Genomic DNA, 23,387 nt, shown 5'->3' on the forward strand with positions numbered 1-23,387 from the left:
CCGAAACCTGACAGATCTAGAAGAGATCTGTGTGGAGGAGTGGGCCAAAATCCCGGTTGCAGTGTGTGCAAACCTGGTCAAAAACTACAGGAAACATTTGACCTCTGTAATTGCTAACAAAGGCTTCTGTACCAAATATTAAGACTGATTTTCCCAGGTGTTCAAATACTTATGTTCAGCAGTACAAGACAAATAAATTCTTTAAAAATCATAAAATGTGATTTCCTGATTTTTTATTCTGTCTCTCAGAGTGGGAATGCACCTACAATGTGAAATTCAGACCCCTCCATGATTTCTAAGTGGGAGAACTTGCAAAATTGCAGGGTGTTTAACCATGCTTATTTTGTGGTGATGTGATTCAATTATAATATCCGATTTCATATGCCTGTATTGGTTAAGTTCCGGTTCAGTTTCTGTGAAAGGATAGCACAACATGGAGGATTTCTTAACACTGTCTGACCAGAGATGTTAGGGGTGATGAGTGCTATTACCTTAATACACAGTGTCCATGACAGTGACAGTTATGATCTATGGCTATACCAAGCCCTAGCCCCTTACCCATCCCCCACACAGAATAATTAATGACTCCCCTAGGCTGCTCAGCTCTCAGCAGTAGGTACAGGCAGTGGTGCACGCAAGGTTACTGCTCCAGCCAATATGGGTATGGCTTGACAGCCTAGTACATGTGAGCACAGGCAGAGTAGTAGAGCTATGACTGCCCCACCCTGTGGATCACCAGGTGCCCGAAAGACAGGGTGTGAGAGATATCACACCTCGTGCCTGCTCGACGTCAACTACGTCGAGCTCATGAGACGCGGTATGGTCCCTGGTTACCAAGATGTGACATTACGCTCTCCTGGAGGAGCCTGTAAGGTCAGCTTGGTACAGTTTACACAGACACCTCCTGTCCACGCGGGCACAGAAAGGCAACAAGCTGAGAGAGCCTTTTAACTGCCGCAGTAAAAAACAGCGCTTCCTCAGCCCGGGTAATCTGCCACCAGCTTATCGTTTGATATAAGCCCGGTCCGCTAACGGGATTATATAGGGTGAGAAACCAACCCGTGGTAGCTTATAACTAGGCCAAAACACGGACGTGGGGAATTCGTGATCGAGATACAAGATAGCACAAGATTAAATTATATATTTAATCGCCTTAAGGGCACATTAGATATAACACTATACACACAATATATACAGTGTCACACTATATACAGTGGTCTGAGGTTACAAATACAGGTAATATGGTACAAACAGGATTACACAGAGTTCAAGTCAGTTACCGGGTAGATGAATGTTCCTTTGCTGTATTCACATGGAGGGCAGTGATGTCAGCTGGTTGCAGGTCCCTCTAAAACACATGGCACGATGTGACCCTCCTTCAGAAAAAAGACACGCCCGCTTGCTGGCACAAGCCTTTTAACCTGTAGCTGGTCTCTCCCCTCCCGGCCTCAGGGATCTAGTAACAGAAGTAGCGGCAATAGCGAGGCCTCTCAATTCTTTTTTAAATACACTATGCTCTCTTGTCCATCGGGTACTTAAGCAAACCCATATCTTCAAAAGGAAGTGCTGCTTTTCTGGACATCTTGGCTACTGGAGATCAAGCTTTGGGGCCCTATCCCAAGGAGCGGAGATTTTCTCATCGAAAGGGATATTTTCGCTTCACAGAAGAAAGAACAAAAAACTTCCTATCCGTTTTTTTTCCACTCTTTGGCAATGACCGCTTGAATGTTTTTATGGACATCAAACACCTTTTTTCTTCTGGGACCAAGACTCTCAAACAGAGTCCTGGACTAACCTCGGTGGCTTCTGATCATCCAACCCCATGGTAACTCCAACAGCCTTGACTAGGGAGTTAGTGTTCTCAACATGAAACAGTGGTTTCCCTGTGGATTCGCCTCAGAGGACTCATTAGATGACACTCATTCTCCTCCTTCTTTTAAACCAGAAAACACATCACTGTCACTGGAGGGGACATCTTTAGATGCAGGCACAGAAGTACTGGGTCGGCTTCTAATTAAACCGCTAACCGACATTCTGACCTCTTCTCAGATCATCTGTTTAATGCTGCCCATAAGAGACGGAGCTTACTCCTCCATTAACTTGCTTATACACACTTGGCATAGGAGTTTTGCCCAGGCAGAGAGTAGCTTCTTTTCACACACAGCACATCCCCTTTCTTTTGATCTGGAGATCTTCCTGGAAGACTCAGACACCTAAGCACAACACATGACCCCATGAGCATATACCAGGGCTGGCCAACCTGCAGCTCTCCAGCTGTTGTAAAACTACAACTCCCACCATTCCCTGCTGTAGGCAGACTGAGCATGCTGGGAGTTGTAGTTTTGCAACAGCTGGAGAGCCGCAGGTTGGCCAGCCCTGGCATATACTATAAAACATGTCGGGGTACAACCCCTCTTACCCCACCCTGGTATCGGCGTATCATTGGTGGTTTCAGCACACTGAGTCTGCTCCATGTTCATAAGCTAAATCAGCCAGAATAATGAAGATTACTCTTACCGGTAATTGGATTTTCCTGTACCCACGACAGCACCATGAGAGAGAGGCTTTGCCCCCCAAAGACAGGAAACCTGAAGTACAAAAAGGCAGACTCCCCTCCAACGTCAGCATGTCCTTTCCAAGGATTATTTTTTTTTTTTACTGCAACAACCATGTGTAATATCCAGCACCAAAAGAAAGAGGGTAGGGAACATATGGGTGCTGTCGTGGGTTTAGGAAAATCCAATTACCGGTAAGAGTAATCTTCATTTTTCCCCTCACCCATGACAGCACCACGAGAAAGAACCAAGGAACTCTTAGGGTGGGATAACAGCAGAAAGTACCTTAGAACCAAAAGACAGATCAGCAGGCAAGTTAACTGTAGACTATAGTGATTGAAAAAGGTAGACGGAGAAGACCAGACCGCTGCTTTGCAGATATCTTCAATAGAGACTGCAGCCTTCTCCGCCCAAGAAGTAGAGACAGCCCTAGTAGAATGTGCACAAAGGCCTTCTAGGGGTTCTTTTCCTGAAGATACATAGGCTTGAGACACTGCAAACGTAATCCACCTTGCCAGAGTTTTCTTAGAGGCTTGTAGACCCTTATTCTTTCCCTGAAAAAGAATGAACAACGAGGAGGATTTCATCCAATCTTTAGTTCTGGTTAGGTACTGAATCAAACACCTCCGGACATCAAGGCAATGGAAAGCCTTTTCTCTCTCAGATGTCGGATTCTCAAAAAAGGATGGAAGGATAATCTCTTGAGATTTGTGGAACCTAGAAGCTGCCTTTGGTATAAAAGCTGGGTCAGGTTTAATAACTACTCTATCATCTAGAATGGTAGTATAAGGAACATTAATCAAAATTGCCTGGAGTTCATCAACCCTTCGAGCTGAAGGGCCACTAACAGACATAACTTCAGAGACAGAAATTTAACCAAAATCTGCTCAATAGGTTCAAAGGGATGAGTAGAAAGGGACTCTAGAAATAAAATTTAAGTCCCAAGGAGCTACCCTTGGGAGACACATTCAGGGATGTTTTAGAGACTGATTTAAAGAAATGGATCAACCACGGATTAGATGTCAACTGTTCATTAAAGAGAGCCGACAATGCTGAAATCTGTACTTTTTAAGGTATTAGGAGATAATCCAATCTCCAACCCCTTCTGGAGAAATTCAAGAATCTTGTTTACTGGAGAAGGACATGGAAGATCTCTGAAATGTAAACCTGCGAAGGACAAACATTTCTTCCAAGTTCTAGAATATATGGAAATGGTAACCTACTTCCTACTTTTTAGCAGGGTGTTTATCAATTCGTGGGAAAAAACCTTTTTAGGGCTCTTTCACACTTGCGTTGTCCGGATCCGTCGTGTACTCCATTTGCCGGAATTACACGCCGGATCCGTAAAAACGCGTAAGAACGCATCATTTTTTCTTTCCGGATGAGTCTTTCCGGCTTTTTTGGTAAGAGACTGATCCGGAAATCCTGAAGCCAACATCAACGTTTTTTGTCCGGATCGGGTATGGGGCCGGATCCGTACAACGGATCCGGAAAAAAAGCGTTGATGTTGGCTTCAGGATTTCCGGATCAGTCTCTTTTCGCGCCAGCCAAGTCCTTCCTACTTTCTGGCGCAGATGCAACTTCCGGATCCGTCGTTGCGTCGTAACAACTGAAGAAGTTAGGACGGATCCGGAATAATACATTTCAATGGGCTATTATTCCGGATCCGTCGATGCGCCAAGTGTTCAGGATTTTTGACCGGAGCAAAAAGCGCAGCATGCTGCGGTATTTTCTCAGTTCAAAAAACGTTCCGGTCCTGAACTGAAGACATCCTGATGCATCCTGAACGGATTTCTCTCCATTCAGAATGCATGGGGATAATCCTGATCAGGATTTTTCCGGCATAGAGCCCCGACGACGGAACTCTATGCCGGAAAACAAAAGCGCAAGTGTGAAAGAGCCCTTAGCTAAAAGCTGCCTCTCAAGTTCCATGTCGTCAGGTGAAGACTGTCGACCTGAGGATGAACTACTGGTCCCTGCGACAGAAGGCCCTTGGTTGCTGGAAGAACCCATGGATCCGTCACAGACAGTTTTCTCAACCATGTGAACCATGGTCTCCTAGGCCAAAATGGGGCTATCAGAATTATTCTTGCTCGATCTTCCCTTATCTTTTTTTTAGAACCCTCAGGATCAGGGGAAAGCATATACAAGAGAAAAATCACACCTGTGGAGAAAGGCATCTAGACCACATGGGGATCCCTTTAGAGACAGGGAAAATAACTTTCACACTTTCCTGTTCTCTGCTGAACCAAAAAGATCTATGCATGGCATCTCCCAGCCGTTCACTATCTGTCCAAAAACTTTTGTATCCAGGCCCCATTCCCCCTGAGATATTATGTGACTGCTCAAAAAATCTGCCTGGATGTTCTCCTTTCCCTTTATGTAAACTGCCGAAATTGATTTGCAATTAGTTTCTACTATCTGGATAATAGAACTTCGCATTGACATCAGACTCTGGCTTCTGGTTCCTCCTTGTCTGTTTATATATGACACCACAGTTTTGTTGTGTGACATAATTCTCAAGTCCTTCCCAATTACTAGCGGAAGTACTTTCAGGATTGCAAACTTTACTGCCATCAACTCTTTCATATTGGAGGAGGCCAGCTTCAGACTCCTTCCCCATAGCGCCTGGACTGATAGATCCTGAATGCGGGCATCCCAGCCCCAAGGGCTTGCATCGGTCATCAGGCAAACTAAGTTGCTTTTTAACCATGGAACTCCCCGATTCAAATTGTCCGTCTTCATCCATTTTAGATTGAGAAGTGTCCGGACGGATATCTCTATTTTTAATTCTAAGGGTTGTCTCGCTTTTTGAAAGACAGTCAAAACCACTGAAGATCCCTTGGATGGAATTGGGACCACATGACTGCCGGAATGCATGAAGTTAGGCTTCCTAGGATTGACATACCTTTTCGTAAGGAGATCTTTGGATGATTGATTAACATCTGTATCTTCCCTCTTTATATTCCAAATCTTGTCCTCTGGCAACAGGCACGTCTGCTTCCTGGAATCTAAGATTAAACCTAGGAATTGTTGGCACTGAAGAGGGTACAGTTTTGACTTTTCCTCGTTTAAGATCCATCCCAATTCTTTCAAGATCTTCATCACTTCTTCTACCGCTCTGCTGCATGCTACTCTGTTCTCTGCTACAATCAGAAAATCATCCAGGTATGGGATAAATACTATATCCTTTTCTCGAATGTAGGCTGACATTTCCACCACTATCTTGGTAAACACCCTGGGTGCCATTGATACCCGAAGGGAAGAGCCTGGAACTGCAAATGGTAGATGACTCCTATTTCCTATGCTACTCTAAAGTACTTTTGATGATCATGATGGATAGGAATGTGAAAGTAAGAGTCTTTTAAATCCAGTACAACCATAAAACACTCTGGAAACAGTAAATTTATTACCGACCTTATAGTCTCCATTCTGAAATTCTTCCAATATAAGGAACCAGTTTAACTTTTTAAAATTTATATTAGTCCTGAAGGAACCAACTGTTTTGTTTACTAGGAATAGTGAAGAGTAAAAACCCTGGTACTAATCCCCTTTTTTTCTATTAAGAATAGTACTTCTGAAATAATTGCTATTTCTTCTGTCTGTGACGATCTTGTTATCATGAATCTTGGAGGAGGTAGGGAGCGAAATTCTCAAGCCCAGACTCAATGTATCCAAGATCCAGGGACTCCTGGAAATAAGTGTCCATGCAGGAAGAAAACTTTTCAGTCTGCCTCCTACATGGCACCGATCGTCATTACGGACCTGTTTTTTTTTGTCCTCTCTAGAAGATCTATTAAAAGAAGAAACGCCCCCCTTTTTTGGGGTTTAAATTTAAAGTCTTTATCTCCTCTTTCTCTCTCCCTTTTATTCCGAAAGGGGCGACTGAATCTTTCTCTTGAAAAGAAGAAAGTCTGCACAAGAAACTACTTTTTGTCGGCCACTTCCAATAATTCATCCAATGATGAACCAAACAAGGGCATTGCGCAAAGCCTCTTCATTGACTGAATGTCTCCACTCCAGTTTTTTAACCATAAGGCTCTGCGTGCAGAATTAGTTAGGCCAGAAGAACTTGCTTCTAATCTTATTGCATCCGCTGATGCGTCAACCAGGAAATCTACAGCCTTTTAAATAGTCGCCAATCCTGCCATCATATCCTCCCTGGGACACTTATTTTTTTAACTGGTCTTCTAGTTCTGATAACAAGATTATTAGTGATCTAGCTGTGCAGGTTGCAGCAATGGAGGGACTAAAAGGAAGAAGTTAAAGCTACCCAAGCCCCCCTTCAGAAAACCCTCTGCTTTCTTATCCAAAGGGTCTTTTAATGATCCCATATCTTCAAAGGGCAATGATAATTTCTTAGCTACCTTTGAAATGGCCACATCAATTTTGGGAGCTTTATTCCAGGTAGCTGCTATCTCTTCAGAAAAAGGGTACTTCCTTTTAAAAAAATTTGAGATAAACTCTTTTGTTAGGTTTTCGCCATTCTTCCTTAATCAATGCTGATACAGTTTTATGGACAGGGAAAGATCTGATATGTTTAGTCTCAAGACCGCCAAACATAATATCTTGTACCGATTTAGGCTCTTTGGCCTCTTCTATTCCCATAGTAGATTTGACTGATTTAAGTACCGTAATTTATCTATGTCCTCAGTAGGAAAGAAGGGTTTCCCTATTTCACCTTCTTCATTTTCAGAAGAACAGGATGACATATCCGAAAGGGGATTTTCTACCGACTGGACGTCCTCCCCCTCTTCTGACTCTGAGGAAACCATCTCACACACCGTATGCTCTCTCTTAATTTTAGGCACACTTTTCCTTGAGGCCAAAGATGAATCAATTTCAGATCTACCAAAGACTGTAAACACTTATAAAACGACGGTGATTCCTCCGCCACTGTCCTATCAATACATGGCTGACATAACTTCTCATAATCGGAGGCCAAGGCACATCACCAGATAGCACACTCTTTATGGTGTCTCTTAGTCAGGGAATTTTTGGGTTTTCCCTGCAAAACATGTATATACAGATACACCAGTCAGGAGTACAAATAAACATATGTGGCTATAAGCCTCTCACCCCTCCAATAGGTACCAAGGCTGGGTTGGACACTGGTTCTTCAGTATTGTCCCTCTTTTCTTCCTCCATAGTGATCACCGGAGCACACTGTTTCTGTTCTTACAGCAAGCACATGTAAAGGAAGACGCCGGCAACTCACTTCCGGGTTCCTGTGCTATTAAGCACCTCCCACAAAGCACGTGATGAGTGGCCGCGCATACGTGCGCTCCATTCAGAAAACGCTCCCCCCCTACCCGGCTTCAAACAAGTCTTCCTTCCAGCGCGCGCGATTCTTACTAGTGCTTTGAATTGCACTGAAGTATCATGCCCCCAGCGCTCAGGAACTCAGCCGTCACGTCTCTGCCAGTTCACCACCGTGCCGCGATAGTTACCGGGACTGCCGGTAACAATAAGGGCCGCCATGGGGAGAAAAGGGTGTACCACAGGCTTCCCCTCTAAAGACAGGAAACCATACTGAAGTTGGAGGGGAGTCTCCGCCTTTTTGTACTTCAGGTTTCCTCTCTTTGGGGGCGGATCCTCTCTCTTGTGGTGCTGTCGTGGGTGAGGGGAGAAGAGGAAATGCCAGTTTCTTCCACTCGGCATGGCAGCGAGTTGGCTGGGCTTTTCTCCTCGGTGCCCGCATGCTGCCCTCCCCTCCTTTCTGGTCTGCAGCGTCGGCTTCCTCCCACCGCCGCAACCCGGAAGTAAAGCATCCCTGAACGCAGGCCGGCGGCCGAACATGTGAACACGGCCGCAGAGGTTCGCAGAAGCCCAGGAAGGCCGAACCCCCCCCCCCCTCCAGGTCCCAGGAAGGAGAACAGAAATGGGGTAGGATAGAGAAGGGAGCCCTCTCTTCTGCAGCGGCTTCTAAAGGAGCCTTATGCCGCACGGGATAACCCTCCTCACACTATACATAGCCGGGGCCCCCGCAGCTCCATGTTAACTTTAACCAACGGATCTGACAGAACTGGGGATAGAGGGGATGGTCCCTCTTTTAAAATGCGGTTCCGGTTCCTGTCTGCTGTCCTGAGGAGGTGGAGTCAGTCTCTCCAAGGGTGCTGTCATAGGCGAAAGAGAAAGATACATCTTTATTATTAGACATCTAAAACCAACATAAACGTGGTATTGACATCAAAGACCACGTACACAGTGGTCATGTGTGAACAAATAAAACAGATACAAGGGGGTACCAATGAAAGATCAATCAACCACAATGTGGTGCAACCCCACTCATCAAAACATATACCATATATCAATCTACAGACTTGTACAAATGAAACCTCAACAGAACACACCGACATGTTTCATGTTAGCTTCCTCGGGGGAGACACATGACCATGGCTGTGCACGTTCAAGTGGTCTTAGATGTCAATACCATGTTTATGTTGCTTTTATATGTCTAGTTTGGAAGCAGTCTGCTAATTCTTGATTTGGCACGGTTCTTTTATAGTACCAGCAAAATAGATAAGATTTTAAGAAATCTTAAGGCTTTAAATCAGCAGCATATGAAATTATACTATGGATTTCACTTTTCGCAAGGCACAGTGTGAAATCTGTGGCAAATTTGCAGCAGAATTCACAACAGACTTGTTATGGATTACTATTGATTTCGCTGTCGCAAATTACTAATTGGAACTTAGATTGTGAGCCCCATTGGGGACGGTGTGATGCTAATCTCTGTAAAGCGCTGCGGGATATAGTACCGCTATATAAGTGCATAAAATAATAATAAATGAACTTACCTGGAGATGAAAGGGGCTCATTATTGTCCATATCATCCAGATACAGGTCTGTGGGTTCTTCTATATACTGTCTCGCAGGAACCTGACACACACAAAGATACAGTCATCATCCAGTCACTTCTCATGGTGTTACTGTATAATGTCCCATCACACCCAGCAGCGCTCACCTCTCCAGCCAGCAGCTCAATGATCTTGTCAGTGAGTCCTAGGATCTTCTCACTGTTTCTCTCAAGAATCAGTGATATAGATGGAGGCATCTTAATGGGGCTCTGGATCCTGGTTCTTCTTCCTGATGACTCCCCACTTTTCTTCTTGACTACCATGTAAACCTGTAGATTTAGAAACAGAATAATAGTGCAGTCATCACAGCTGATATTGCCAAGGATACCTGCGAGCCACCACGTATGTGTTGTTACAATGGGCATAAAAGCATTGCTGTGGGAGTCCTCCAAAACAAGAGTAGCGCTTTTCCGAGATATTTTTTTTACTGATGACCTATCCTTAGGATACGACATCAGTATCTGATTGGTGTCAGACCCCCGCTGATCAGCTTATCAACCACAGTTCCATACATTGAATAGCGGCCGTGCTTGGTATCGCGCTCAGCCCCATTCACTTGAATGGGGCCCAACTACTCCTGGCCATGAAAATGTTGTCACATGGCCTAGGGAAAGCAGAGAGAAGGCTGTGCCGCTCAAACAGCTGATTGGGATGGGTCACGGGTGTCGGACCCCCACTGATCAGATACGGATGACCTATCCTGAGGATAGTTGAAGTAGAAGAGTCACAGCAGCATCTCCGTTTTTTTCTTTTTTATTGCGAAAACTTCACAGCATGTATACAATAAAAGTTTTTTTGCCTCCAATAAGGAAACTAGTACCCACTCCCATGGGACTAAACAGGGTATTGAATTGCCGTTTAGTAAATTTGAGCTGAAGCGTATTAGCAATTTCTCCCCACCGTGTAATAATCATGTGGTTGAATCGTATATTGAAATTGTACATAAACAGATAGAGGATGAGAGCTGATGCTGATAATCATGTTAGGACCAATCTCTCTATACAGGAAAGACAAGCTATTGAGGCACTTGTGGATAACAAAACCATTACCATTAAGCCAGCTGACAAGGGGGGTGCCGTGGTTGTGATGGATAGCCCTAAGTATGTCAAGGAGATCATGAGACAATTGAATGACATTTTGGATGAGTCCCTACATAAAGCTGTCATAGATGATGACTTAACCACCTCAGCCCCCAGTGCTTAAACACCCTGAAAGACCAGGCCACTTTTTACACTTCTGACCTACACTACTTTCACCGTTTATTGCTCGGTCATGCAACTTACCACCCAAATGAATTTTACCTCCTTTTCTTCTCACTAATAGAGCTTTCATTTGGTGGTATTTCATTGCTGCTGACATTTTTACTTTTTTTGTTATTAATCGAAATTTAACGTTTTTTTTGCAAAAAAATGACATTTTTCACTTTCAGTTGTAAAATTTTGCAAAAAAAACGACATCCATATAGAAATTTTGCTCTAAATTTATAGTTCTACATGTCTTTGATAAAAAAAAAATGTTTGGGTAAAAAAAAAATGGTTTGGGTAAAAGTTATAGCGTTTACAAACTATGGTACAAAAATGTGAATTTCCGCTTTTTGAAGCAGCTCTGACTTTCTGAGCACCTGTCATGTTTCCTGAGGTTCTACAATGCCCAGACAGTACAAACACCCCACAAATGACCCCATTTCTGAAAGTACACACCCTAAGGTATTCGCTGATGGGCATAGTGAGTTCATAGAACTTTTTATTTTTTGTCACAAGTTAGCGGAAAATGATGATTTTTTTTTTTTTTTTTTTTTTCCTTACAAAGTCTCATATTCCACTAACTTGTGACAAAAAATAAAAACTTCTATGAACTCACTATGCCCATCAGCGAATACCTTGGGGTCTCTTCTTTCCAAAATGGGGTCACTTGTGGGGTAGTTATACTGCCCTGGCATTCTAGGGGCCCAAATGTGTGGTAAGGAGTTTGAAATCAAATTCTGTAAAAAATGACCTGTGAAATCCGAAAGGTGCTCTTTGGAATATGGGCCCCTTTGCCCACCTAGGCTGCAAAAAAGTGTCACACATCTGGTATCTCCGTACTCAGGAGAAGGTGGGGAATGTGTTTTGGGGTGTCATTTTATATATACCCATGCTGGGTGAGAGAAATATCTTGGCAAAAGACAACTTTTCCCATTTTTTTATACAAAGTTGTCATTTGACCAAGATATTTATCTCACCCAGCATGGGTATATGTAAAAAGACACCCCAAAACACATTCCTCAACTTCTCCTGAGTACGGGGATACCAGATGTGTGACACTTTTTTGCAGCCTAGGTGGGCAAAGGGGCCCATATTCCAAAGAGCACCTTTCGGATTTCACTCCTCATTTTTTCCTGAATTTGATTTCAAACTCCTTACCACACATTTGGGCCCCTAGAATACCAGGGCAGTATAACTACCCCACAAGTGACCCCATTTTGGAAAGAAGACACCCCAAGGTATTCCGTGAGGGGCATGGCGAGTTCCTAGAATTTTTTATTTTTTGTCACAAGTTAGTGGAAAATGATGATTTTTTTTTTTTTTTTTTTTTCATACAAAGTCTCATATTCCACAAACTTGTGACAAAAAATAAAAACTTCCATGAACTCACTATGCCCATCAGCGAATACCTTGGGGTCTCTTCTTTCCAAAATGGGGTCACTTGTGGGGTAGTTATACTGCCCTGGCATTCTAGGGGCCCAAATGTGTGGTAAGTAGGTAAATGACCTGTGAAATCCGAAAGGTGCTCTTTGGAATGTGGGCCCCTTTGCCCACCTAGGCTGCAAAAAAGTGTCACACATCTGGTATCTCTGTATTCAGGAGAAGTTGAGGAATGTGTTTTGGGGTGTCTTTTTACATATACCCATGCTGGGTGAGATAAATATCTTGGTCAAATGCCAACTTTGTATAAAAAAATGGGAAAAGTTGTCTTTTGCCAAGATATTTCTCTTACCCAGCATGGGTATATGTAAAATGACACCCCAAAACACATTCCCCAACTTCTCCCGATTACGGAGATACCAGATGTGTGACACTTTTTTGCAGCCGAGGTGGGCAAAGGGGCCCATATTCAAAAGAGCACCTTTCGGATTTCACAGGTCATTTTTTACAGAATTTGATTTCAAACTCCTTACCACACATTTGGGCCCCTAGAATGCCAGGGCAGTATAACTACCCCACAAGTGACCCCATTTTGGAAAGAAGAGACCCCAAGGTATTCGCTGATGGGCAAAGTGAGTTCATGGAAGTTTTTATTTTTTGTCACAAGTTAGTGGAATATGAGACTTTGTATGAAAAAAAAAAAAAAAAAAAAAATAAGCATTTTCCACTAACTTGTGACAAAAAATAAAAAATTCTAGGAACTCGCCATGCCCCTCACGGAATACCTTGGGGTGTCTTCTTTCCAAAATGGGGTCACTTGTGGGGTAGTTATACTGCCCTGGCATTTTCCAGGGGCCCTAATGTGTGGTAAGTAGGTAAATGACCTGTGAAATCCTAAAGGTGCTCTTTGGAATATGGGCCCCTTTGCCCACCTAGGCTGCAAAAAAGTGTCACACATGTGGTATCGCCGTATTCAGGAGAAGTTGGGGAATGTGTTTTGGGGTGTCATTTTACATATACCCATGCTGGGTGAGAGAAATATCTTGGCAAAAGACAACTTTTCCCATTTTTTTATACAAAGTTGGCATTTGACCAAGATATTTCTCTCACCCAGCATGGGTATATGTAAAATGACACCCCAAAACACATTCCCCAACTTCTCCTGAGTACGGCGATACCAGATGTGTGACACTTTTTTGCAGCCTAGATGCGCAAAGGTGCCCAAATTCCTTTTAGGAGGGCATTTTTAGACATTTGGATACCAGACTTCTTCTCACGCTTTGGGGCCCCTAGAATGCCAGGGCAGTATAAATACCCCACATGTGACCCCATTTTGGAAAGAAGACACCCCAAGGTATTCAATGAGGGGCATGGCGAGTTCATAGAAATTTTTTTTTTTTGGCACAAGTTAGCGGAAATTGATATTTTTAATTTTTTTCTCACAAAGTCTCCCGTTCCGCTAACTTGGGACAAAAATTTCAATCTTTCATGGACTCAATATGCCCCTCACGGAATACCTGGGGGTGTCTTCTTTCCGAAATGGGGTCACATGTGGGGTATTTATACTGCCCTGGCATTCTAGGGGCCCTAAAGCGTGAGAAGAAGTCTGGAATATAAATGTCTAAAAAATTTTACGCATTTGGATTCCGTGAGGGGTATGGTGAGTTCATGTGAGATTTTATTTTTTGACACAAGTTAGTGGAATATGAGACTTTGTAAGAAAAAAAAAAAAAAAATTCTGCTAACTTGGGCCAAAAAAATATCTGAATGGAGCCTTACAGAGGGGTGATCAATGACAGGGGGGGTGATCAATGACAGGGGGGGTGATCAATGACAGGGGGGTGATCAATGACAGGGGGGTGATCAGGGAGTCTATATGGGGTGATAACCACAGTCATTGATCACGCCCGTGTAAGGCTTCATTCAGACGTCCGGATGCGTTTTGCGGATCCGATCCATCTATCAGTGCATCCGTAAAAATCATGCGGACATCTGAATGGAGCTTTACAGGGGGGTAATCAATGACAGGGGGGTGATCAATGACAGGGGGGTGATCAGGGAGTCTATATGGGGTGATCACCACAGTCATTGATCATGCCCCTGTAAGGCTTCATTCAGACGTCCGGATGCGTTTTGCGGATCCGATCCATCTATCAGTGCATCCGTAAAAATCATGCGGACATCTGAATGGAGCTTTACAGGGGGGTAATCAATGACAGGGGGGTGATCAATGACAGGGGGGTGATCAGGGAGTCTATATGGGGTGATCACCACAGTCATTGATCATGCCCCTGTAAGGCTTCATTCAGACGTCCGGATGCGTTTTGCGGATCGGATCCATCTATCAGTGCATCCGTAAAAATCATGCGGACATCTGAATGGAGCTTTACAGGGGGGTAATCAATGACAGGGGGGTGATCACCACAGTCATTGATCATGCCCCTGTAAGGCTTCATTCAGACGACCGGATGCGTTTTGCGGATCCGATCCATGTATCAGTGCATCCGTAAAAATCATGCGGACATCTGAATGGAGCTTTACAGGGGGGTGATCAGGGAGTCTATATGGGGTGATAACCACAGTCATTGATCATGCCCCTGTAAGGCTTCATTCAGACGTCCGGATGCGTTTTGCGGATCCGATCCATCTATCAGTGCATCCGTAAAAATCATGCGGACATCTGAATGGAGCTTTACAGGGGGGTAATCAATGACAGGGGGGTAATCAATGACAGGGGGGTGATCAGGGAGTCTATATGGGGTGATCACCACAGTCATTGATCATGCCCCTGTAAGGCTTCATTCAGACGTCCGGATGCGTTTTGCGGATCCGATCCATCTATCAGTGCATCCGTAAAAATCATGCGGACATCTGAATGGAGCTTTACAGGGGGGTGATCAATGACAGGGGGGTGATCACCACAGTCATTGATCATGCCCCTGTAAGGCTTCATTCAGACGACCGGATGCGTTTTGCGGATCCGATCCATGTATCAGTGCATCCGTAAAAATCATGCGGACATCTGAATGGAGCTTTACAGGGGGGTAATCAATGACAGGGGGGTAATCAATGACAGGGGGGTGATCAGGGAGTCTATATGGGGTGATCACCACAGTCATTGATCATGCCCCTGTAAGGCTTCATTCAGACGTCCGGATGCGTTTTGCGGATCCGATCCATCTATCAGTGGATCCGTAAAAATCATGCGGACGTCTGAATGGAGCTTTACAGGGGGTTGATCAATGACAGGGGGGTAATCAATGACAGGGGGGTGATCAGGGAGTCTATATGGGGTGATCAGGGGTGATTAGGGGTGATCAGGGGCTAATAAGGGGTTAATAAGTGATGGGGGGGGGGGTGTAGTGTAGTGTAGTGGTGCTTGGTGCTACTTTACTGAGCTACCTGTGTCCTCTGGTGGTCGATCCAAACAAATGGGACCACCAGAGGACCAGGTAGCAGGTATATTAGACGCTGTTATCAAAACAGCGTCTAATATACCTGTTAGGGGTTAAAAAAAACACATCTCCAGCCTGCCAGCGAACGATCGCCGCTGGCAGGCTGGAGATCAACTCTCTTACCTTCCGTTCCTGTGAGCGCGCGCGCCTGTGTGCGCGCGTTCACAGGAAATCTCGCGTCTCGCGAGATGACGCGTATATGCGTGACTGTGCGCAGCGCTGCCACCTCCGGAACGCGATCCTGCGTTAGGCGGTCCGGAGGTGGTTAAACAATTATTTAAGGGTTGCCTATCCAATCACCCCCATGATATATACACTCCCTAAGATACATAAACGTTTGGAGGATCCGCCTGGCAGACCGATTGTGTCTGGCAGGGGATCCGTCTTCAACACAATCTCTATTTTCCTTGACAGGCTTTGCGGGTCCGCGCAACCACGGCTCCCTCCTATGTCAAAGACACTGGATTTTTTCTGGGTAAACTAAGGCAAATTCAATTACCCTCACAATTTTTGCTTGTCAGCTTTGATGTGGTCTCGTTACACACGTCAATTGACCATACTTATGGGTTGAATGTCGATGTGGCCTTGGCCAGCACCGGACTCTCCCTGGATGATTGCCGGCTTGTCCTCCACCTTGAGATTGTCCTGAGGAGAAATTATTTTCTCTTTGAGGACACTTTTTACCAACAGAAGCGTGGCGTGGCCATGGGGTCCAATGTGGCCCCAACTTACGCCAATATGTTCATGGCTGAGGTGAAGGACAGGCTGGTATATCGATCTGCATTCTTTGGGAGGGTCCTGTGCTGGCTGCGATACATCGACGACATTTTCATGATATGGGGTGGGACCAGGGAGGAATTGCATGAGTTCCATACCCACCTTAATAATGGGGTTCCTGGACTACAATTTACAGTTACAGCATCAGAAAATGAATTACAATTTCTTGATGTTAGGGTACATATCATTGATGGTGTTATACATACAGATATATATCAAAAGCCGACAGATAGAAATAATTTGGTGGCCTATAATAGTTATCATCCGCGACGTGTGGTTGACTCCCTGCCGTGGAGTCAACTGTTGAGAGTCAGAAGGATTGTCTCACAAGAAGGGAACTTCTCTAAGAGAGTTGATGAAATGTGCAATAAGTTTGTTGATCGAGGTTACCATAGACAACTGTTATTGAAAAAAAAGAAAAAGATCATGGGAATTGATAGTTAATCCACGCTCATTGAGGCATCTGGTGACAGGACTATGGAAAGGATTCCCTTTGTCTCCATTTTTGGACAGGACAGTGGTGTGATTGCCAATATCCTTAGAAAGGATTGGCATATTTTACAACGGGGGTTGCCCGAGATTAAGGAATTTTCTGTCCCTCCAATCATGGCTTACAAAAGGAATGCCAATTTACGGGATAAACTGGTGAAATGTGATGTTGGTGGTCCAAAGGTGGATCGGCAATTATATCTGGCTCCTAAAAAGAATGGTCATTTCCCGTGCCTGTCATGCTGCAATTGCAGTAATTTAATGAAGGGTGATACATTTACACACCCCTATAGTGGAAAGATATTTAAAATCAATGTTTTTTTTACCTGTCGATCAAAAGACGTTATCTACATGATACAGTGTCCTTGTAGTCTCATCTATGTGGGTGAGACTACAATGGAGGTGAGAGAAAGGATCAACAAACATAAGAGCACAATAAGGAAAGGTTCGTTGGTTAACCAGTCGCCAGACATTTCATTGAGCGTGGACATTCTATTAATCAGTTGCGGTTTAGAGTCATCGATGCAGTGGGTTTCCTTAGAAGGGGTGGAGACAGAGAAAAAAATCTTAAGGAAAAAAGAACTTAAGTGGATATATACCCTGCGATCCCTACAACCACATGGTCTTAATTTAGATTTCAGGGTGGCAGGGATCGAATAAGATGATCCCCACTTTATTGAGGTCATCCTCCGTATTCTGTATAATCTTAGTGATTTTTTTTATTGGTTTTAATTATGTCTGTTATATCCTCTAGAATGATATGTGTAACCAGCTTGTGTTAAATATATGCCCAATCCCTAAATTAGATGTATGTCACCATAGTCATATAGGTGCCCTGCCCCAATTTGTTTGGAGGTGGAGATTTATATGACATGTACTATTGGACAGATGGACCCTTTACTCTTGGAGCTCCGCTTTCGCTGTGTCCGCGAAGTTCTGTCTATTACCCTGGCAACGGGACGTATAGTGATGTCATATCCATGCGCGGCTGTTAGTCTCGGCGCCGGCTATGTAGCTTGAGCAGATATGTATTGTGACTTGTTCACACGGGATCTCCACGAGATCTGCAGCGCGGTTGCCGGGGTGATATACAAACAGTGAGTAGCGCGAGTCTGAGCAGTGCAGAGGCGGAGTCGCGAATGTTGGGCGGGAGTAAGTGAGTCCATGGTGAAATCTACTCAGGTGAGATTGCTGATATATGCAAAAGAGGGATTACTATTGTGATCAATTATGATTGGTTGGTTGTGGCAGGTGAACGCATATTATTGGTTGATGTCTTTTGAGGAGGGTGGAGGTTACCCTATTTAATGTCGGTATATGTCACTGTTTGATTATGCTTGATAAAGGCTGGTTACAGCTGAAACTTTGCACTTTATTTGTATACATGCTGTGAAGTTTTCGCAATAAAAAAGAAAAAAACGGAGATGCTGCTGTGACTCTTCTACTTCAACTTTCTGGTGACCCGATGAGACCGTGTGTGCTGCTTTCATTCCTTTTTCTACAATCCTGAGGATAGGTCATCAGCATAAAAATCTTGGAAAACACCTTTAAAGGGAGTCTGTCACCACCATATACAGTGCTTACATTGTCCTATAGCACACCTATACATGAATGTAATGGTACCTTTGTTATTTTCTTTAGACTTGCAGAAGCTGGAAAAAACAAAGTTTAATCCATATGCAAATAAGCACTCGCAAGTGCCCAGGGGCGGCGTTCACTGTGTTGGAGCCCAGGCTGCTCTGCCTTTTTTCATTGTTTCCCCGCCATCCTTTTCCCTTGCGTCATCCTTCGGTCCGTCCGAGATCCCGCGCCTGTACACTGCCTCGTCGGACCGGAGAATGCGCACTGTGTTGCCCATTGTGGGCATGGCATCACTTTAACTACTGCGCATGCGCCGGCACATGCAACATTGCGGCTGGTTTCGCACTGTTCTCCGGCGTATGCGCAGTAGTTAAAGCGATGCCGTGCCAACAATGGGCATTGCAGTGCGCATGCCCCGGCCTGGCGAGGCAGTGCACAGGAGCGGGATCTCGGCCGGACCAAAGGATGACGCAAGGGAATAGGAGGTCAGGCATAGGCAGAGGCGGGGAAGCAATGACAAAAGGCAGAGCAGCCTGGGCTCCAACACAGTGAACGCCGCCCCTGGGCACTTGCGAGTGCTCATTTGCATATAAATCAAAGTTCGTTTTTCCAGCTTCTGCAAGTGTACAGAAAAAGACAGGTACCATTACATTCATGTATAGGTGTGCTATAGGACAATGTAAGCGCTGTATATGGCCATATGGAGGTGACAGACTCCCTTTAAGGCTCTCAAGCTCATATCCTTTATTAAGGGATATAAACAAATTCCCAAAATCCTCTGATCATATCCCTATCTTATGACATAAGTGAAGCCATGCATTATTGTCAATATCCATCTCGTCCATTAATAGAGAACAGTGATGTCATATGACACCAAGCCTAGAATCCAGGACATCTCCAAGCAGATGGAGATAAGAGGGAGTTCCCACATTCAACGCTTGAGTCATGGCGTATGTTTTATCAATCCTGATAAGGCTACTTTCACACCTGCGTTCGGGGCTCCGCTTGTGAGCTCCGTTTGAAGGCTCTCACGAGCGGCCCGAAACGGATCCGTACTGCCCCAATGCATTCTGAGTGGATGCGGATCCGCTCAGAATGCATCAGTTTGGCACCGTTTGTCCTCCGCTCCGCTCAGCAGGCGGACCCCTGAACGCAGCTTGCAACGTTCGGTTGTCCGCCTGGCCGTGCGGAGGCAAACGGATCCGTCCAGACTTACAATGTAAGTCAATGGGGACGGATCCGTTTGAAGTTGACACAGTATGGCTCAATTTTCAAACGGATCCGTCCCCCATTGACTTTCAATGTAAAGTCAAAACGGATCCGTTTGCATTATCATGAAAAAAAAAAAAAAAAATTATTATTTTTTTTTTTTGTTCATGGTAATGCAAACGGATCCGTTCTGAACGGATCTAAGCGTTTGCATTATAGGTGCGGATCCGTCTGTGCAGATACCGGACGGATCCGCACCTAACGCAGGTGTGAAAGTAGCCTAAGAGTGATGTGACAAGTGCCCAAATCCCTCACCTCTCCAGTCAGCAGGTAGATGATCTCCAGGGTGATATTTAATATCCTCTCAGCCACTAGTCTCTTGTCTTGGTCCATCATGAAGTATGCAATGAGAAAATATTGTCTTTACAGGAAAGCTTGAGCACAAGGTCCCACTATAAATATAGATGGAGAATAGAATATATGTTAAAGGGTCACCCCATGGAATTGGATGTGGTGGTTGGTCAGAAATGCGTGCTGGCGCCTCATTTATCGCGAATGGAGCGCCGGTGATAGACGAGCAGGTTGTACAAAGTAATACCAAGAATATTACATAATGTATATTAATGCTACGAGTAATCAATTAATATGTATTCTTACACATCCAAAAACCTTGCAGGGTTTGTACAGGCGAAACGCATTTCAGCAAGTTTCATTTTCACAAGCTGTGCACCAGCCGCCAAATTGCAAAACTGTGGTAAATGTCAGATTCTGCCTCAACACAGCTTATCCATGGCTTCACAGTGCGGGGTCCACATGAATAAGGAGCGTGATCAGCCTATTAAATCCATGTAAGATTCATTATTCTGCGCCAAATTTTATGACGCATGTTAACAGGGCATAGAATACCCCAGTCACATGAACATACTGCCTAAATCCTGACAAAATCCACAATCTCATCACGTTCTTTGAGGTGTCTTCCACAGTTTTCACAAGTCTGGGAAAATGATTTCTGGCCCAACAAAAAAAGGGCAAAATGGCTACCACAGCCCCGATTTTGTTTAAATGTATTATCCATGTTGCTTTCTTAAAGGGAACCTGTCACCATGAAAATGCAGGCAGCAGGTTAGACAGCAGAGTCATAGATAGTTTTATGGAAAAAGATTCAGTATAAGGGAGCGTTCACACGTCCGGAACCGCTTTGCAGTCAGCAAAACACAGATACCGGCTGTGTGCATCCCACGGACCCTACTGTAGGCTCTATGTTGTGCCATTCCTCTGTTATTCCTACTAGAAGTTATGAGTGAATTGCTAGCAGTCTGCAGTAAGGGTACAGAGGGGTGGTAACCAGTTGGGGGGTGTACCTAGCAGGAATAATAGAGGAATGGCACAACATAGAGCTGTAAGAATAGATGTTCTACGATTGTTATTACATGGGAATACATGAAGCTATTAGACAGGCGGGTCAGGATCACTGGACACATAGCAATGACTTCTAGACATTCCTACAACTACACGAAAAAGAATAATGATAGATTTTAGTATGACAGCCTAAAACCTCTGCGGTTAGAGAGACTTATTACACCCCAGACAGGCATAATAATAAAGCCTCCCCAGGGATCGACACCTGACGTAACAGCTCCGTATCATATCATCCTACACCCCATTCCTACCTCTCACTGGACGCGGGTCCCGAATAAAGAGCCTCGACATCTGCCTCACAGGAAACACGGGGATTAGCGGGGATTAGGGAAGGACTCGGACAGCACGGGGTTGTGGGTAGGATCTAGAGTAGATTACAAGTCACATGGTATCGGAGGTCACATGATCGGGCTCAAAGGGGAGGGGCTTACACCTAATGGCGGAAGGGGAGAAGACTGCGGTTCCAGCCCACAGTGGGACATCAGTCAGTGAGGGAGAGGAGGGTGATTTGTAGCAGAACCTGCACCTCTTTGTCGTAAAAAGAATTTTTTTTTGTAGAAGGAATGTCACCCAGGCCAATGTCCCATATACTAGTTCCCCTCAGGTCATAGGCTCTATATCAGCGATCAGCAACCTTCTGCACTCCTGCTGCTGTGAAACGACAACTCCCAGTATGCACACTTACTCAGCTGTAACGCCCATAGAACTGCAAGGAGGATTCTGGGAGTTGTAGTTTTCAGAACAGCTGGAGTGGTCTCTATTGATAATGTGTCTGAGCATGGTCCAAGGTGTCATTTTTATTTTTTTCTTCTCTTAAAGGGGTTGTCCAGGTTCATAGCTGAACCCAGACATAGCTACATTTTCACCCAGTTCATGCTCCGATGCTCTCCTTTGCCCTGCGCTAAATCGTGCAGGGCAAAGGCATTTTCAGGAGTTCCAGTGACCAATCGGTCAACATGAGATGCTCCGATGCGAACATCAGGGGGGCTGTCTGGGTGAAATTATGGGTATGTCCAGGTTCAGCTCTGAAAAAACATTACTGGCCAGTTTATGGTTTCCTTCACACATAAATTTGGTTTCGCTTTTTTTTTTTAGTAAAATGCCCGCGTTTTTTCCACAAATGTGTTTTATGGCATTTTTGTTGCATTTTATTGTCATCTTTTTATAAATAGGTCCAACATGGTGTCTCGGTGGTAGCACTATTACCTTTCAGCGCTGCGGTCCTGGGCTTGAATCTGATCAAGAGTCACATCTATATGGAGCTTGTATGTTTCCCCCTGGTTTCTCTCACACTCCAAAAACCCACTGACAGGGAATTGAGATTGGGACAGCAAATATTGATTGTCTAAGTGCAGTGACCAATGGTTGACTACTAAAGAGGTTTAGAGTACAGGTCGCGGCCAGGATCGCAGGGGCATCGTAGTGTGGTGGTAATCCCATAGAAATGAATGGGGTTGCACATGTGCTGCGACCCCTGAATCGCAGGAAATAAAAACAATAGGGTTGGATTTTTTGCAATATAGGGGTTGCAGTCGCGTTACACATGCGACTCGCACTGCAATCCCATCCATTTCTATGGGTTCACCACTGATGCCTCTGTGATCCTGGCCATGACCAATGTCACCATGTACCTGTAACCTTATACTCAGGTTCTCCACTTCAAATGTTTAATGTGATGATGATCTATGCACTATGAATCCCAAAAGGTTATATATAGGTGGTAATTAGTTGATCTGGAAGTCTTTGTTGGTTGCTAGGAGACAGGCTGTTCCTGCTCAGACCCCCCCTCCATCGAGTGTGCCCTAAGGCCGAATGCACACGGCCGTGAGCGGTCCTTGGTATCCTGGCCTGGCATCCTGCTGAGAGCAGGAACGCACGGCGTCATTGGTTGCTATGACGCCGTGCACTTCATGCCGCCGCTGCACTACAGTAATACACTGACCGCTCACGGCCTAAAGAGAAGAAGGGTTGCGCTCCTCCAACCACAGCCTAGGGAAGAGTTGGAAATAGCTACTGTGAGGACTACTACCACCCTCATCTGCCTCAGCCTTCACTCCCATCCTCTCCAACTGCTTCCACCACACCTCCCCTAGGGGCCAGCGCATCGCATAAGCATTATGGAATATATTGACACTATACAAGTAATCGAAATTAATAGTTGCCCACATCTACTAATATGAGTGCACCTACATTTTGGGGTGAATTGTGGTGCTATTTGGTGCATCTAAATTCAGAGAAAGTTTGAGGCTAGTCTGAGAAGGGCATGGCCTTACATAAAATTCTAGCCCACATTAAGCCAACCTATAGTTGGCATGGAGTTAGACAAAAGTGTCTTAAGTTTAGGCAATCTACAGTCTACCTTAGTGTGTTTTAGTACATGTTTTTTTTTTTTTTTTTTGCAAGCTATGCATTGACTTA

The 23,387-nt window shown here is 44.7% G+C and overlaps 1 protein-coding gene across 3 annotated transcripts in view; it reads right to left on the reverse strand.

The window, feature by feature from the left end:
* Positions 1-21,333, reverse strand: part of LOC121005089 (gastrula zinc finger protein XlCGF26.1-like) — a 58,704-nt gene extending 37,371 nt beyond the window's left edge. For 2 of the 3 annotated variants that reach the window (XM_040437628.1, XM_040437625.1), the window contains exons 1-4: positions 21,221-21,333; positions 19,866-20,002; positions 9,523-9,684; positions 9,356-9,437 (exon numbers count right to left, since the gene is read on the reverse strand). In XM_040437628.1, the coding sequence (XP_040293562.1) occupies positions 9,356-9,437; positions 9,523-9,684; positions 19,866-19,946 (325 nt within the window). In that variant the 5' untranslated portion in view covers positions 19,947-20,002; positions 21,221-21,333. Of the gene's footprint in view, positions 1-9,355; positions 9,438-9,522; positions 9,685-19,865; positions 20,003-20,207; positions 20,368-21,220 lie in introns of those variants that run through there. The other variant, XM_040437627.1, reaches the window with a different exon arrangement.
* Between the last annotated feature and the right edge of the window lie 2,054 nt (positions 21,334-23,387).

The sequence above is a fragment of the Bufo bufo genome, chromosome 6 (genome assembly GCF_905171765.1).
Source record: "Bufo bufo chromosome 6, aBufBuf1.1, whole genome shotgun sequence".
Lineage (NCBI taxonomy): Eukaryota > Metazoa > Chordata > Amphibia > Anura > Bufonidae > Bufo > Bufo bufo.